Source organism: Salvelinus alpinus, chromosome 1, assembly GCF_045679555.1.
Source record: "Salvelinus alpinus chromosome 1, SLU_Salpinus.1, whole genome shotgun sequence".
Classification (NCBI taxonomy): domain Eukaryota; kingdom Metazoa; phylum Chordata; class Actinopteri; order Salmoniformes; family Salmonidae; genus Salvelinus; species Salvelinus alpinus.
Window position 1 is genome coordinate 39,921,991 of NC_092086.1, and position 18,960 is coordinate 39,940,950.

The 18,960-nt window shown below is 44.4% G+C and overlaps 1 protein-coding gene across 6 annotated transcripts in view; it reads left to right on the forward strand.

Annotated features, from left to right (window-relative positions):
* LOC139575779 (caskin-2-like) overlaps positions 1-18,960 on the forward strand; it is a 92,420-nt gene that overhangs the window by 27,720 nt on the left and 45,740 nt on the right. For all 6 annotated transcript variants that reach the window (XM_071401069.1, XM_071401096.1, XM_071401114.1 and 3 more), the window contains one exon: positions 18,285-18,336. In XM_071401069.1, coding sequence (XP_071257170.1) covers positions 18,285-18,336 — 52 coding nt within the window. The remainder of the gene's footprint in view (positions 1-18,284; positions 18,337-18,960) is intronic.

An 18,960-nucleotide genomic window follows, 5' to 3' on the forward strand; every position in this document is an offset into this window, starting at 1 on the left:
CTCACTAGCATGAAAAACGTAATACAGGCACAGACTGTTTGTGAGAAATGATTTAAGACTGAGAATCTCTCCAATACAACCCACCATTGCAGTTATGTGCATCCTTTCAAGCACACCCTTCTCATTAACCTGTGGTGATTTATTCACAATTTTTGATGAACAAATATGGATTTATATGTAAGATGGCTAAATAAAGAGAAAATTATTGATGTATTATTATATTATTATTTGTGCCTTGGTCCTATAAGAGGTCTTTGTCACTTCCCACAAGCCGGGTTGTGACAAAAACTCACACTCATTCTTATGTTTAAATGTATCGTATAGTGTGTGTGTGGCAGGCTTACAATGATGGCAAAAAACAACATTGTAGAGTGCGCTGACCCTGGTGCTAGAGGGGGTACGCAGCTGGAGGTTGATTGTTTTAAGGGGTACGGGACTATAAAAAGTTTGGGAACCACTGGTATAGTATAATGCAGCCTGATTTGTGTATCTTCTGAGATTGATCCTTCCTTTCATAAAATGACACTTCATCAGATGATAATCTCTGACAGATGGGAATAAGCTTGAACTGCCGTGTTTGGGTAGAAAATAAACCCAGTGATTGAATCCCCCAACGGAACCTTCTGAGGTTTGCCTTGAGATGAACTATGATCTATGTGTTTTCTGAACTGCCTGCCCTCCTTACACTGTTCAGCTTTACCTATCAAATCATAGCTGTACTGTTAGTCCTTTGCACACGTATAATTAAAGCACTTTTCTGTTCATTTGTCATGAAACAGCAGGGCTGTTTTTCTCTGCTCTCTGTGCCAAGGAAAACATTCCCTCTTTCATTGCCCTTTGCTTTTCTCTCCTTGTTCCTCCTCTTTCAGTTAAACCAACACGTCTTTGGAGCGTTCTTCTCATGTAACTGACTTCTGCATCAGCACCAATGACTTATTTTTCTTTGCATTTAAATCCTGGTCACAAAAGAAGCACCAGGCCAGTGTTTAGGTTGCCTGACGACTCCAACGGAATTATTCCGCTGCTCCCCTGCGTTCGCGATATACTCCAGTCTGAGTCTGCCATTGTTGAAGTTGTTTGTGGTGATGTCAAAATGAGTGTGTTGTACAAAACACAAGTAATCAGTGATTGGATCATCTCTAACCAATCAGCGTATCAAAGCCAATGACGCATTTTCAAAACGCCTCTTTATCTACGTGTTCTGGCTCTGGCGCAACCCGTCGGTTTCTGGTACCAATCAGAATGGTTACAATGTGTTTGCGTTCTAGAAATCGTTCGGGAGGTACTCCGATCCAGACTCATTGCGGAGTAGAAACTTGTGGTCGTGGCATAGCGTTTGGCCGGAGCAAGGATTTTGAGTAGCCAGGCCTGTGTTTAGGGCGGCTTTGATGTATTTTCTCCAGGGTTGCTGCTTTCTGCTGCAGTGTGATGGTGGCCTCCTTTAGCCGGGGCTGGCCTGAGCTCTGATACTTGGGGTCTCTCAGCCAGCTCCCCAGTGGCCTGCCCTGCAGCTGTCGAGCCATGTCATGTTGGCCTGGAGATGAAAGTCTCGCGGCCCTTGCCTTCACGGATACGTGTCCATGTCGTCACGGATACATGTCCATTAGGGCCCAGTGAGTGACAGGCCGGCTCCACAGACAGAGGGGTTCACTGCACACACAGCCCAGGTGCACACACACACACACACACACACACCCTGAGGCAGAGAGCTGTGAAACGTATCACACACAATCATGATTTATGACTCAGAGGCCCCCCTGTGCACTGCGCAATTGATGCATCCGTCTAACTGACTAGGCCGTGTCAATTTCAAGCCCTTGGATGGGAGCTTTGTTTCTAGGTCCCTGTTGACGTACGGTAAAACTTGTTCTCATCCTCAATGATATCGTGCTGTAACGACTGACATTCAATTCAAATGATACAGCAGCATTGTCGCATCATTTACAACATCTTTATGGATCACTAGTCTCACAAATAACCTAATCATGCATTGTGAACCATTCTTTGATTCATCCCCCAGTTCACATCCTTCCTCTGGCGCTCCACTGGAAATAGCTAGAGATGCAGCATGATCAGCAGCCCAGTGCAGTAGAGCTCTCTGTCAGTAAACTGCACTGTCTTCTCATGCTTGAAAGGAGCGTCCAAATCCCTACACTAAACATGACATTCCTTCTAGCCTTATATAAACTGAAGTTCTTACCCCCAAAAAGTCTACTATGAGAATGTAATGCCAAGGGTGCGACTGGGTACATAAGCAGGAAACGGCAATAAATGCATTATTGAGTAAACAATGAATGTTGTGATAACCAGTATTACTGAGAGAGGCCACGCCACAATGTCTGTACTGCTGGGCGTTTTAGATGTGTATCAATACATGTATAGCGTGCTGAGTAATACACTTATTGCTGGTTTTGCTTGTGTACCGCTACCTCCCTGTCTCTTCAACATGGTTAAAGAGTGTACCGCTACCACCCTGTCTCTTCAACATGGTTAAAGAGTGTACCGCTACCACCCTGTCTCTTCAACATGGTTAAAGAGTGTACCGCTACCACCCTGTCTCTTCGACATGGTTAAAGAGTGTACCGCTACCACCCTGTCTCTTCGACATGGTTAAAGAGTGTACCGCTACCACCCTGTCTCTTCAACATGGTTAAAGATTGTACCGCTACCACCCTGTCTCTTCGACATGGTTAAAGAGTGTACCGCTACCACCCTGTCTCTTCAACATGGTTAAAGAGTGTACCGCTACCACCCTGTCTCTTCGACATGGTTAAAGAGTGTACCGCTACCACCCTGTCTCTTCGACATGGTTAAAGAGTGTACCGCTACCACCCTGTCTCTTCGACATGGTTAAAGAGTGTACCGCTACCACCCTGTCTCTTCGACATGGTTAAAGAGTGTACCGCTACCACCCTGTCTCTTCGACATGGTTAAAGAGTGTACCGCTACCACCCTGTCTCTTCGACATGGTTAAAGAGTGTACCGCTACCACCCTGTCTCTTCGATATGGTTAAAGAGTGTACCGCTACCACCCTGTCTCTTCGACATGGTTAAAGAGTGTACCGCTACCACCCTGTCTCTTCGACATGGTTAAAGAGTGTACCGCTACCACCCTGTCTCTTCGACATGGTTAAAGAGTGTACCGCTACCACCCTGTCTCTTCGACATGGTTAAAGAGTGTACCGCTACCACCCTGTCTCTTCGACATGGTTAAAGATTGTACCGCTACCACCCTGTCTCTTTTGGCTTTTTCAAGTCCAGTAAATCCAGGCCTGGTGTTCTGTAATGAAATGGGACAAGTTCCATACTGTATCTGTAATGAAACTACTGCTCCCCGTTTATAATCACATTCCGCTTTACATGAGGACATTTCAACCATGAGAGAGTGGTTTTTCATGGTAGGTTTTGGACAGGAAATGTCAATTTCATATGAAACAAGGAAAGGGGGTCTTTCAGTTTTCCCAAACTACAGGGACCGTAAGAACCAATTTTATGACTTTTGTTCTAAGCCCAATTCATAAAGCACAATGTTTGTTTTCTCTTTGAAAGAGTGTTCCCTATCTTTATGTTCCATATTTTAATCTGGATCGGAAAAGGAAGGCTTTCCTCTGTTATCATTAAGTCTATTTCGTGTGCAATTTTTTCCTCAATGTGGACCCTCCGGGTGACTACTGTACCTCAATCTATCATTTTCCCCGTGTTTCCTTCCACATGTTCAAGACCCCGCAGACCACGGGAGATGAAGCAACCTCCCCTTTTAAACTTTAAAGTCAATTCCGCCACTTTTCAACATCATATTAATTATCTCCAGCACCAAACCAGTGTCTACATATGTGAAAACTGCCCATTTCTATGATCTGTGGTTAAAAAAAATAAGAAGGTCCTAAAAAATGCTTCTCTGTGTCATCACAGGGTAGGAATAAAAGGGAAAACAGATTTTCAAGTCCAAGGGAGGGTACTTTCTTTCTCCCCATGTCACCGCGAATGTCATAGTGTTTGAAAATCACTGTTTTTTTAAAGGTTTAAACTTTTGATGATGTCATCGGTTACAACTTTTTAACTTTTTATATTTTTTTCTACAAAACTTTCGAAATGTGCCATTTTCACATGTTGACACTGATATTGTGCTGGAGATAATGACAATGAGGTGAGGTAATGAAAAGTGGTAGAGTTACCCTTTAACACTAGTACCGCTGGGCCTCGATGGACCGCCCCTTTCCCTTAGACCGCTGCTCCACTCGGAAGCCCTAATAGGCTGACCACACCGCTCGCGTTGCAAAATAAATTTAGAAATCAATGTTATTCAATTATTGCACCCACACTGCTCGTGCGCGCCAACGAGCGTCTGCGTTGCCAAGGGCTAAAATAGAAATCAGTTCTATTTCTGACGCAGATCGTGCTGCAAGTCCTGCCTCTCCCATCTCCTCATTGGTTTATAGAAGCAGGTACCCACGTGCCATCTCCTCATTGGTTATACCCACATGGGTGACTGAAAGACAAACGAGGTCAGTGGCAGTAATGCATCTAATTTATTAACCTTTCTGAACCACCCATCCCGGATCCGGGATATTTGTCATCAGAAACGCTGACTAGCATAGCCTAGCCTAGCGCGAACGGTATATAATAAAATATAGTTTCATGAAATCACAAGTGCAATATTGCAAAACACAGCTTTGCCTTTTGTTAATCCATCTGTCGTCTCAGATTTTGAAATTTGTAACGGTTTTCTTCTGTGGAAGAAGGAGAGGACCAAAGCGCAGCGTGATTAGTGTTCATCATGTTTAATAAAAGACAATAAACTGAACACTTCCAAAAATACAAAACAACAAACGTGAAAACCGAAACAGTTCTATCTGGTGCAGACACACAAAGACTGAAGACAACCACCCACAAAACCCTACAGAAAACAGGCTACCTAAATATGGTTCCCAATCAGGGACAACGATTGACAGCTGCCTCTGATTGAGAACCATATCAGGCCAAACACTGAAATACAACACAGAAACACAAAACATAGATTACCCACCCAACTCACGCCCTGACCACACTAAAACAAAGAAAATACAAAAGAACTATGGTCAGAACGTGACAGAATTATGCTTTACAGCGCAAGCAATACTTACATTTGTGTAAATTTATCGATCGCTCGACAAAACAATAAGAACACCTAGCGTCAGGTAACTTGGTCACGAAAATCAGAAAAGCAATCAAATTAATCGTTTACCTTTGATGATCTTCGGATGGTTTCACTCACGAGACTCCCAGTTAGACAGCAAATGTTCCTTTTGTTCCATAAAGATATTTTCTATATCCAAATACCTCCGTTTGTTTGCTGCGTTATGCCCAGAAATCCACCGGAAAGAGCGTTCGCGACAACACCGGAAAAAAATCCTAATTATATCCATAATGTCCACAGAAACATGTCAAACGTTGTTTATAATCCATCTTCAGGGTGTTTTTCAAATATCTATTCGATAATATATCAACCGGGACAGTTGGCTTTTCACTAGGACCGAGAGAAACAATGGCTGCCTTTCACTTTTGCGCAAAAATCACTCGGAGAGCCCCCACCTATCCACTTACGCAATGTGGTCGTTCACGCTCATCCTTCAAAATAAAAGCCTGAAACTATGTCTAAAGGCTGTTGACACCTTAGGGAAGACATAGAAAAAGAAGTCTGGTTGATATCCCTTTATATGGGCAATAGGGATGCATGGGAACAGAGAGGTCTCAAGAACAGGGCCACTTCCTGGTTGGATTTTCCTCAGTTTTAGCCTGCAATATCAGTTCTGTTTAACTCACAGACAAAAAAATTACAGTTTTGGAAACTTCAGAGTGTTTTCTATCCTAATCTGACTATTATATGCATATTCTAGTTTCGGGGGCTGAGAAATAGGCATTTTCAAATGGGTACGCCTTTTTAGCCAAAAGCGAAAACTGCGCCCCCTAGTCTTAAGAAGTTAAAGTTTCCAATCGCAATATAAAGTCAAGAGAAGAAAAATCCTGGAAGGAAGAGAGATGACTAGAAACGTTTCGGTTTTATGTGTGGATTAATTGTCGGAGTAGAGGACCTTGTGCATTTCAGGTAAAATAACAACTCGATGTTTATATCTCAGGACAAATTAGCTAGCAACAGCAAGCTAGCTAAATAGGACAAATTAGCTAGCAAGTGCAAGCTAACTAGCTAAATTGCCATAAATGTTTAATGCTTTTCGACCTGTTCCCAAATTAATGTAATTGGTTGAGTTTGTTTTGATATTTTAACCTGCGTGTCGTGATCCCGTTTTGTGTAGGGGGACAAAATAAATGTATGCACGATGGCGCACGCGCGCAGCCGGTTTGGGTTCCGTGTAAGGCACTGCATCTCAGTGCTTGAGGCATCGCTACAGACACCCTGGTTCGATTCCAGGCTGTATCGCAACTGGCCGTGATTGGGAGTCCCGTAGGGTGGCGCACAATTGGCCCAGCGTCGACCGGGTTTGGCCCGGGTAGGCCATCATTGTAAATAAGAATTTGTTCTTAACTGACTTGCCTAGTTAAATAAAGGTTACATTTAAAAATATATATATTAAGTAATGAGCAGCCATTCTGACTGCAACATTCTAACAGTGTAATTAATACATTTCATATATTCTATCGCAAAAATAATAATTTGGTTGTGTTTATGAAGGTCTTAGGTAACATTAGAATACAAAAATATATATTTTAAATAACACAATAGCATTTTCACTAGTTTGTTACTATAGGCTATATGTAAAAACAACAAAAATAGAAACACATTCAAGTGTTCAATGTATTTTATTTGTGGAGTTCCTTTGTTACAACTATGAAACAGAAAGTATATGTGTTGTTTCAATGCAGTAACAACTTATTTTAATAAAAATATAATAATCCCCATCTTCCAAGATGCAAAGTCTGCAAGACGCGCAGTCAAATGACGAAAACATCAGTAGCCTAAACATTATAATCTCCAAGTGTGCTTGATAAAGTGTAAATCAGCACAAAAGCAATAATGGCATTATAATGAATATAAGTGTCAATGACAGCAGTCAAAAATAGTCAATTATTGTCAGCTCGTTCTTACATGGTGTGCGTCTTCACACAGTTGGAGCATGTCCATGTCAGTTGGAGCATGTCTTTTTAGTGCTTAGGTTCAGGCTTAGGTTCAGGTTCAGGCTTAGGTTCATGATGAGGCTCAGAATCTGAAGAATAATCAGATGTCATGAATAATTTCTTCCACAGCATCTGAGTCGTTTTCATTCAGATTTTGTAGCAATGCTAACTTAGCATGTGCATCCATTCGTGTTGGTCTTCTTGCCATTGTAAATTACACACACTCTCACTGTGTACTCCATGTAGGCCAGAGTAGACTGACAAGACTGTTTGGATTTGTTGTACTGATATAGGGTTAGGGCTGTTGCACTGACAGTATTATGCCACACCGGCAGTCATGAGTCATGACCGCAGTAAAATTCCACGTGACCGTTGAGTCATGGTATTCTCCTCTTATGCACATGTGGACATTTGTTGATAGTGACCATCAGGTCGTTAATGGCCTGGTACTCGGGGCTCTATTGTCCCTCTAACCACTCTGATATCAATGCAAATGCAATCAAATCACATCAAATGCTTATCATCAGAACATTATCGTGTTTTTAAAACTCACCTCACTGTGATTGATCAATTTGACGAAAGAAGTTCAACAACCGGTTGAAACTGAGTGGAGAACATGGTCGTTGTTTCAAAGCCTAACATAACAAAATGACCAGTGCTTTCTAAGTTGATGATTCATTCAAAACAGTCATACGCATATTAGAGCTGATGCATACACATAGGCCCATATATGAGCCAAAGCCCAAATGTTTTATTTTTTTTTAAATACAAAAACGGAGTTAAAATAATGATTGTGCTGTTATACAATACATAGCCTACTGTATATTACGCATGGCAGGAAAACATTTTTTAAAATGATTTAAGAGGTCTTTGGTGCCTAATTGTTCTAGCCTAGGGCTGTGGCGGTCATTACGTTGTCATGAAGAAGATGGAAATACACAGTGGTGAGATATGCTGTAGCTAAAGGTAATGTCTCAGCCTATTCATTATGAACATAAATGACAATTCCCGATATCTAGGCTATTCAAAATCAAATACAAATTGGGGGCGGCTCTGCACAATCAATGAACCAACCACATCGCCTAGGCCTATATGTTCTCTCCCAGACTCAAAAATAGACAGTTTGGAGTGTAGCAGAAGGTAACCAGTCCATCCAGTATGCATAATAATACAGTCCACACTCAAAGGCCATTACTATAATTGTTTTAATTTTGGAGAATAGTCTAATAGGGTACATACAGTTTTGAGGTTCTAATTAGAATAGATCGATACAGTACAATGGCCCGTCCTGTTCTTCATTCACAATTGGTGATGACATAATTATGCATCGTTTGTTTCCCCTCCACCTTTCTCCCCATCATACTTTACTTCATTTATTTAATCTGTTGTTATATGTGTGCTATTAGTTTCGGTTTAGGTTCAGTTTCGAGGCAATTATTAAGGTGATTATCAACTGGGCACAGCGCCTTCCAACTGTCGGGAGAAGGAGTGGAGCAGGCCCCACTGTTGGGAGAAGGAGTGGAGCAGGCCCCACTGTTGGGAGAAGGAGTAGAGCAGGCCCCACTGCTGGGAGAAGGAGTGGAGCAGGCCCCACTGTTGGGAGAAGGAGTGGAGCAGGCCCCACTGTTAGGAGAAGAAGTGGAGCAGGCCCCACTGCTGGGAGAAGGAGTGGAGCAGGCCCCACTGCTGGGAGAAGGAGTGGAGCAGGCCCCACTGTTGGGAGAAGGAGTGGAGCAGGCCCCACTGCTGGGAGGAGGGGTGGAGCAGGCCCCACTGTCGGGAGGAGGGTTGGAGCAGGCCCCACAGTCGGGAGGAGGGGTGGAGCAGGCCCCACAGTCGAGAGGAGGGGTGGAGCAGGCCCCACAGTCGGGAGGAGGGGTGGAGCAGGCCCCACAGTCGGGAGGAGGGGTGGAGCAGGCCCCACAGTCGAGAGGAGGGGTGGAGCAGGCCCCACAGTCGGGAGGAGGGGTGGAGCAGGCCCCACAGTCGGGAGGAGGGGTGGAGCAGGCCCCACAGTCGAGAGGAGGGGTGGAGCAGGCCCCACTGTCGGGAGGAGGGGCAGAGGGGGAAACCATAAAAAAAATGACATGCCCTCCTAAAACTAATTATAACACCAGTTCTGTTTGTGATATTAAGATTCTAACAACGACAGTGTGTTATATAGGGTTAAAAATTTGGGACACCAGCAGTGTCAACTACTGACAGGGCATATCACCTTTTCCCATAAACACCCCCATTGACCCAGGGTGTTTTGTGTGTACATGTGTGTTTCAAAGCTCATCTCTTCTGCTGGTGTTAGTGTTGGCCCTCTGGCGTGCCGTGTCCGTGTGTGACCACACACTCCTCCAGGCCCATCTGCAGCTCTTTTATTTACATACCGTGGTGCTACTCCCCATGCCAAGCTGGCCCGGGCTCCGAACCCCAGACTCCCCACTGGCTGAGCCGGACTGGGAAGACAACACCTGGGCCTCAGGTTTCACTCCACTTCATTTCAAAGGAAAACATTGGGAGCCTCAACTTTCTTCATTCTCATGCGTTAGACCATGCATGTTGGCGTTCCTGTTAGCCATTAGGACGTAGCTTGTTGGAGCCTAGAGGGCGAGGAGAGGAGAGCATGCCCAGATATGATGGGGAGAGAACAATCTGGCTCTTATCTCTGCTGCTACGTGTCTGATGTCGGTGTTATCTGCCTTGTCTCCTGATAAGAGTGGCGTGAGTAAAGCCCCAGGCGTGGGGCAGCAGGTGTGGGCAGGCAGTGAGACACTACAGTACAGCAGCGCACACATTCCTCTGTAGAGGCTGAAGTGTGTGAAAGGTCTGGATCAGTAGGACACTGCTTAGGGCAGGAGGGGAGCCTTTTCCCCTTGTCCCCTTGCTCTGATCAGAATTCATTTGTGGTCAGGGATTGACACGAGGCTACATGTTCAGCTATGTAATTGCTCAGTTGTTTAAATAATATTTTTCCCCTTTTATGAAAGGGCATTTGTACTCTTGTTTTTGCTGGTTGGTTGTTTGGTTACTTGATTGTGTGAGAAGCTGGTTGTCTGTGTCTGGATCCTCTTGTGTACTAGAAGTGGTCCTGGTTTGCGTGTAGGCTGTGTAATGAGTTGTGAATGTAACAGGAGGAACTCCCTGCTTCTCAGGCATTACTCTAATCATCAGAGGAAGAGCCGGGGAACGAGAGGAAAATAGAGTGCAGAAAAAAGGGAGAGGGGGCAGGGAGAGGTGGAGGGAGACAGAGAGAACGAAAGAGAGAGGGCGGAGTAGAGTCGGTGAGATGGAGGAACACAGAGTTTAGGGACCTCTCTCTCTATCGCTCTGTCTCCCTTTCTCCCTCCCCTGGGAGGGGGCTCACACAATGGCCTAAGCCTCCCGCTCTTTGGAACAATGGTCTTGGGAAAGGAAGTGTAGAAGAGGCCCAGCTCAAGTCCCTGCTTTTGTTTCTGAGAGGTCCCCCCCTCCGTGTCACAGCAGGATTGCAACGAAACACCCCTGAGGTCACTCACACATTCCTACACCTCCGGTTCCTGGTCAAACAGCCAGTGCTTCCTCATGGTGCCTCCAGTAAAACTCTGGCCCCCTCTGATCACCCCCAAACACCACCCCCAGAAGGTGGAGGTGATGGGGCAAACCGGAAAACTGCCCCACAAGACGAGGTACATTCCTCTCCGGAGAAAAACAACACATAAAGAAAGTGGACCGCCAGAGGCCTGGGAGGTGAACTGAGATGGGCTTGTCTCTGCCCGGCCGAGTGTGAGTGTGTGCCATTTCAATGTGGTCTCCAGCAATGGGGTCCTACTGTACATGCCAGTACAGTGTGCACGGTGGGAAAATACCATGCAGAATGAACAGTCATGGACACGAGGTGGAGAGAGGAAATTTGGCTTAGTTTGTTAGCACTTTAGGAATAATACTCAGCCACACCACCAATCTCTTACCCCTGATGTGTTCTTAACATTGTGTTCTTAACGGCCAGACAGTTTGGTCTCCTCTGTGTAGCTGCGTATACTGAAGTAATATGGGGTAATCTGGCATGGAGATTTCTGAGGGGCGATGACCATATATTTTGTAATTCTTGTTTGCCACAGGAGGAAGCACTCAGCCTTCACTTTCTCCTCCCTACTCTCTCTCTCTGACAGCACTTCCCCTTATAGTTTAAGTGCGATAGTTCAGAAACTGTGGCTCTGAGGCAGGTGTTCAGACAGGAGGTGGATGTGTAGGAGTGAGCAGCAGCACAAGGGGCCTCAAGACACAGCAGTGAGAGTACTGCTTCCTATGATGTAACCAGGCAGGTGCAGCTACGCAGGTGTTAACTGCACCAGGAACAGGAAGGTGTTGATAGATGGGTGAGCCTCCTATGGTCAAAATGCTATAAAGGTCAATATCTAGCTCCAGAGAGGGCTAGCCATTAGGCAAACTGAGGACCTAACTTTACCCAGCGGACATAGCAGTGTGTGATGACTTTTCTCCACATGTAACTGTTGATTTGAGGAAAACTAAGTAAACAGATAAAACCGATCTGTGTTGAAATCTGTGGCTGTGGTCCACTCTGGCAGCGCTGCCTCTAGACGTAGGGAATAGCCACTCTGACGCCTCACAGAGCCGTTTAAAAACGACAGGGATCTGGGAACTGGCCAGGGGAATGGCCTCCTTTGTGTGCGACCCTGTCATTGTCCCAGAGCTCAGATAAGGCCAAAAAAATACCCCAGCACGCCGCTGTGACTTCCTGTTCCCATTTACTCAGCAGATAAGGCCCTATTCCCACTACGAGATATGAAGGAGAGACTGAGGAGCGAGGTGGCGAAAGATACTTTTACTTTTCAATTCACATTACATCCTTGCTTTACTGTACCTTTTGTTGTGGCTGGCAACGTGACATTTTTGGTCCACAGCCATAAGCCAGTAAGCAAACTATTCAACAGTGACAAACTTTTATTCTTAAACATATTACACTATTGAATAATGCAACCAAACCATATTACACTCTTGAATAATGCAACAATTCACAAGCATGTATGTGCAGACAAAGGGTAGGAAGCATGAGTTTTTACTCACCATCTGGTTACCTATAACTACAAACATAGTTCTGTTTTTAGGTTATTACTTATGAACTTATTTCCGGATATCTTCTAAACTACCCACGATGCACTATTTTGCAACGTCAGAAGGAGAGAGTACTCTGTCTATTACCGAGTTCGTATGCTAGCTCGGTATCTAGCTCAAGCCGGCTAACATTAGCATACTCATGCTCTTCACAGACTTTTTGGTGTTATCTAGTGGGAACCCGTTAGCATGGCATACTCTGGTGCCCTCTTGCCATGGGCTCAAAATGAAAGAAAATCCTACCTCTTTGCTCTGTAGTACCTGGTCTGTTCTCGTTTTTGTTTTTTTGTCAACTTTTCGGCATGTTGGGCCTCCTGAGTGGCGCAGTGGTCTAAGGCACTGCATCGCGGTGCTAGCTGTGCCACTAGAGATTCTGGGTTTCAGTCCAGGCTCTGTCACAGCCGGCCGCGACCGGGAGACCCATGGGGCGGCGCACAATTGGCCCAGAGTCATCCGGGTTATGGGAGGGTTTGGTCGGCAGGGATGTCCTTGTCCCATCGCGCACTAGCAATTCCTGTGGCAGGCTGGGCGCAGTGCACGCTGACACGTTCGCCAGGTGCACAGTGTTTCCTCCGACACATTGGTGCGGCTTGCTTCCGGGTTAAGTGGGCATTGTGTCTAGAATCAGTGCGGCTTGGTTGGATTGTGTTTCGGAGGACGCACGGCTCTCGACCTTCGCCTCTCCCGAGTCCGTAGGGGAGTTGCAGCGATGAGACAAGACTGTAACTACCAATTGGATACCATGAAAATGGGCAATTATTTGTTTTACTAAATAAAATAAAACTTTTCAGCATGTTCTCTGGTAAGTAGGCTATGGGAGTTTTATAACTTTTTCCATCTTGGCTTAGTGCTAGCGTGCTAGCTGATATCTGGAATCTATTGCTATAGCTATTGGATTTCCCTCACTGACTCTCCATCGGCCTGGGGGAAGCGCCCGCCTCCCCCTCGCTTTGGTAGTTAACTCAGCCTGCACTCTTTTAAAAAAGTTTTACAATTGGATGGGTCCCAGCCATCAATCTGTAAGTCTCTGCTCTCTCTTTGCTTTTGATCTGTAGTTATGTTTTAGTTGTGTTAGTCCTCTAGTTTGCCTCCAGTTGTTAGGCTCTGACTAGGTGGTTGGCTAGGCTATTAGCTAGTTGGCTAAATAGATAATGTTAGCTTGCTTGCTAAAATATCTGCATTAATAAAAAATTAAAAAAGATAACTGGTTAGATGGCGTTATGTATTTCCAAAACATTGGTTTACTTTAATGTAGCTGTAGATGGCTGACTCATGCTGTGCTAACGTAACAATACATTCATAAAGAATTTGCTTGTAAGTTTGTGGAAAATGTTATTGAAACTAGTATTTGAAGTTATTTCTGTTGGAGTATACATTATAGGGAATAGGCTGGCTTGCCTATATGTAATCCATATTACACCACACACTCAGAAAAACATTTTCCGGCTTGACTTCGGCATTCTTCGGAATTCTGATTTGGTTTTATGTAATAACTTGAGAAATAAGAAAAGTGAGGTGTAACTTTGTAGTGGGACTTTTAATGCGTATACTAATGCAAATCCATATGTTACATGTGGTTCTGTGTATGCTACCTTCCCTTTTAAGGGGTTTATTTTCTCGCCTGTGGAGATGGGCTTCCATAGATTTATGTGGCTCAGTGCAGCCGGCAGCTACTGCGACAATTTCAGAATGTAATCAGGACGGCCATTTGTCATTATTTGACTGTTCGAGTACTCACATGATTTTCTTTTGAGTTCTTGGAATAAAAAGAACAAGCTATTTTTAGAACAGAAGGCCTGCGCTGGAATTTTTTAAACATTTTAATCTCTGGTTTAAGATTGAGTTTTGACCTCCGTTCGAACAATCAATTACTCATGTTCATCCCTAGAATGTAACAGGGATGCATTCCAGTTTTTATTTTTTATTTTTTTAAATCAGGTGAAAACTCAATAAAACGAGTCTCAGATATTCAAAAACATTGCTCTGCTATTACCATTTATTCTGTTTGTACTGCCCTGCTTCCAGGGGGGTAACTGCTTGGTGGGTGTCGTGCTTTACCTCTGGAGGTAGCAGTCGAGATTTTTTATTTATTTATTTATTTATTTTTTTAAATATTTTTTTTACCTTTATTTTACTAGGCAAGTCAGTTAAGAACAAATTCTTATTTTCAATGACGGCCTAGGAACAGTGGGTTAACTGCCTGTTCAGGGGCAGAACGACAGATTTGTACCTTGTCAGCTCGGGGATTCGATCTCGCAACCTTTCGGTTACTAGTCCAACGCTCTAACCACTAGGCTACGCTGCCGCCCCGCCGAGATGTAGCAAGTACGCAAGTTTACATTTCAGTAATATGTGTAGCCGACTGTATTTTTACATAAAGTGTAGTAAGTGTGGCTCTAAGACGCTGCAGGTCCCGTCCCGTTCCTTCCTTAGCCATACTGCATGCAGCTTCCTGTGTTCCAGTGCCAGGCCTGTGAGAGCCCTAGGAGCACAGCAGAGCTATGAATTCGCTGAAATCCACCAGCCCTGATTGTGGACCCGGGGTTTCCGTTGACACTTGAGTCTTCAAATGGTGCCATCAGATCAAACACTCTGTCTCAGATGCTAAACAATCAGGCATCCATAAGGCGAGGGGAGGAAAGGGCTTTCTTCAGCCCTTTAATCATCCAAGCAAGATGCTTCCTCGTTGACTGGTTGCAGCTCCCAAGGAGGAAGATGGCCAGCTGTTAAACCACTACTGTAGTTCACCTAATTTGTCACTATTTCAGTATAATATGTCCTCGGGAACAGAGATGTGAAGGGATGTATATTCATCTTGGCATTGGTCCTCTTTTTACTGGTTTGAGTGATGCCAGTCACAGTAAGTCCTGTTATTGCGACAGGCAGATACAATAGTAGTGTTGGACCAAAACCAGCCGTCGAGCCATTTAAAACCATACAAAACAGCCATATGGATTTACTCACAATTAATCTGGAAGATGTAGATGTGGCGTTTTTTAAAAAGGGTCCTTTAAAGCTATCAGGGTTTCTTTATTGCAACTTAAAGCCCGAATCTCGGGCATTGAGTCAAATGGCAGAGAATATGGCATGATGGGACTGCTGACGTTTTTCACAGAGCAGTTTTCGACAAGGCCTACTTTTGAAAGCTCTTTCTTCTGTAACAGAGCTGTTCCTGCCTCACATTTTGGATGGATAATAGTGGCCTGGTCTCTGTTCTACACCACAATGAGTGCAGAAGGAAAATTATGACCTGAACTTTTGTATGGTTATTGCCTAGACCTAAGTGCAGTCATTTGAGCCCCAGAAACAAAATGCATTTTTGAGGCGTTGCCTGCTCTTTTATGGAAGAACATATAATCATAGTTTTGATACTCACAGTGGTTGTCTAATTTTAGTCTGATATTTTACAACAGATTCTGTTTCTGCCAGTCGCACCAGAGACACAGGCTGCGACTTGAATCCATGAACTTGTTCCAAGACAGAATTCTCAAATGTGCAGACATTAGCAAAATCTCCCCTTTGCCCAGCATTCTTGCGGTACCAAATCTATGGTACGTTATACTTTCATCTTTAAATAAAAAAAAGATATGGAGTCCTCAAAACGTAACCAAACAGGCGGCGCTTTCCCCCCTCTTCATAAACTACCTTAAAAATAACTTTTAACAAATGTGCAGCAGATGAAAGCTTCAATGGGCAATTTGCTGCAATATTCAGCATTAGAGACTGGTTCCTGTAGTGAAGACAAGGGCAGGCAGCCTGTCCCGTCAGTCACATGAGGGTTTGATGTCAGTGTGTGCTTGTTACACGGCCAGCAAAGTGTTCTGAAAACTTTTTCCAAGAGGGGTTTATGTTCCCATGACTTGACTGCGACACGCAATGTTTGATACACCTAATTAATTATGGAATTGAGGTCATAATCAAAGAGCCACAGAGATCCCCAAGGGGAAACTGGCTGTGGAGCAGAGATCTGGAATAGAAGCTCACTTCAAAGCACTTGTTTTGGGGCTGTTGAGGCTACCTTGGCCTTGCTCGTCTCCTGCTCAGACATAATGAGCAGTAGTAAGACGGGCTGTCGCCATGTCTCCACACCGTGGGTGTATCCAGTGTCTGGGACTTCTTTCCCACTCGGTTCTGTGTTACCCCCCTGTGGTCTGCCCTTTGACCTCGCTGAACTCATAGCAAACAGTGACCCTCACAGCGGCTGACCCACCTTCAGACGCCATGGGAGACCAGAACACAAGTGCAGACTCTATCTTATGACCAGCTGACATGGATGGAGCTCTGCCTCACAGACCTCCATTACTGTTACAGCAGATGACACATGCTTAGTGTCTGACAGTAAACTGTATATCTACCACTGGCGGTGATGATTCATGGTCTCAATGACCTTGCTGTGAAATGAGTGACTATTTTCATTTCAGGGACGATGACTGTGGCATCACACTGACATGCTGATTGAACGCAGGGCATAAGCTGCATGACTCTACAAAGCACACACTTTGTTTGGAATTCACAGAATTGATAAGAATGTGCTCCTTATCACATGCAACTGGTGAGTCTGTGCTTATGTTTGGAGAAATTGTATGAAAGATGTCAAAGAGAGCTGGGGTGTCAGCAGGACCAGTGAGATACACAAGGGAACGACCCTGCCATTGGTTGATCACGTCTTGGGAGGGCAGGAGATATCTCCATCAGTTTAGTTGACAGGTCTGGACGTTGCCCATAAAGACTGCAGGGACTTGGCACATTTCCAATGAGGATTTACCCCAGTGTTTTACCCAAAAGGCGCAGACTTTTCTGTTTCCATCTACGTGGGCCAGTAACCGTGTCTCACTTGGCCATGGCTCCAGCAGATCTGCTCTGACTTGGAGCCATGACAAAGCAACAGTCTTCATGAATGATGCAGAGGTTGTTGATTCTGCTCGCCACAAGTTTTTAGTGTCACAGTCCTGATGGAAACAGAATAACTAGAGGTTACGTTAACATAAAACACTGACGACACCCTGGTGTGGGGCTAAATCTAGATGGAAAAGCACCATATGAGTCCCTGTGGTGGCCTGTGACATTCTTTCTTCTAAAGCCACACTAGGCTGATGGAGAGGCATCTCTATCAGAAGATCAAAGGACACAACAAGGTCTCCTCCCTCCCTTTGTTCTCTGAACAGTGTATTGTCTCCTGACCTGGCCACAGAGGTCAGCCTGGGGTCAGAGGCTAATGAACTGCCTCTAGAGATGGAGAGAAAGGGACAGATCTATCAGGGACAGTTTGTTCGGGATAGCTAGTTCACCCACCAGGTTTTTGAAGCCTGGTGGGTGAGCTAGCTGGAGTCTCCACTCCATTGTCTGTCGCTCTCTCCTTAAACCCTGAACCATGACCCCATAGCCCTCTAATTAAAAAAATAATATATTTAACCTTTATTTAACTAAGCAAGTCAGTTAAGAACAAATTCTTATTTACAATGACGGCCTACCAAAAAGCAAAAGGCCTCCTGCGGGGACGGGGGCCTGAGATTAAAAATAAGTGCAATATAAATATAGGACAAAACACACATCACAACAAGAGAGACAATACAACACTACATAAAGAGAGACCTAAGACAACAACATAGCAAGGCAGTAACACATGACAACACAGCATGGTAGCAACACAACATGACAACAACATGGTAGCAACTAAGGGTGAGTATCTAGACCAGGATCTCTTAGTCCTGTGGCCTGCAGGTCTTCAGCCTTTCCAGAACCAGATGCTCTATAATCTCTTAGAATGACTGAGTTGGTTCCCATAGATAATCTTGTTGAACCTGGAGATGGTTTGAGCTCGCAAGCAAACACATGATCATGAGTGAACTAATAATAGATCTGTAAAACAATGCTCAACCTCCAGATTTTGCACAACCAAAAGCAAGCCAATCCAGTATAGTACTATAAACCATGAACTGAAGATGCACCATGGAGGCACTTCCCTCCAGGCTTAAGTGAATAGTTTCTAGGTTAACCAGTAGCACGGTGTTTGTTCTAAAAATATCCTGAACGTATGTTGATTTATTTTCTGTCTTGTGTTTTTGCAGAGTTGTTGGGCTCCACGAAGAGACTGAACGTCAACTACCAGGATGGAGATGGGTAAGTGTGTGATGATAATAACACTGTCCTAAAGAACTGACTGACAACCTCTGTAAAAAAAAAAAAAAAATACATAAAATAAAAGATGGCCTACCAATAAGCTACTCTTTCTGTATCTGTAAAACAGTAGTTCTACTGTGTAGCTTCTACATACAAGTGCTGGGATTTTAAAGCTCAATGCGTCTTGTCTTGTGATAAACACTCTGCGTTAGTTTGCCTTGGGTTGAATCATGGCCTTCTGCTAAGTCAGCCAAAGCAGACTAACTGGTAATTGTGTCTGGAGGAGAAGCGGAGGTGTCACTGCTGAAAACGCTCATTTAATTGTTGTTTTTACTACTGCTTCTTGCCCAAAAGCAGACGCACCACAGTCTACTAACCCCCCAGTTACCCTGTCTGCCAGTGGAAATGCTGACTGTAAAAATGTTCCCCTCGCTTATTAGCATAGGTCTAGTTTCTCATCTATTTTTCTCTTTGTGGAGGGACTTGGATCCCATATGAAAGTTCTCACTTTCTCAGTTTCCTCTCTTTTTCCCTTCTCACAGGGTGGTGTGTTTTCATCGCAGATATTTTTGTCGGCTGCTAGAGCCATACTAATTTTCACAATTGCTCTCAGTAGCTGATAGA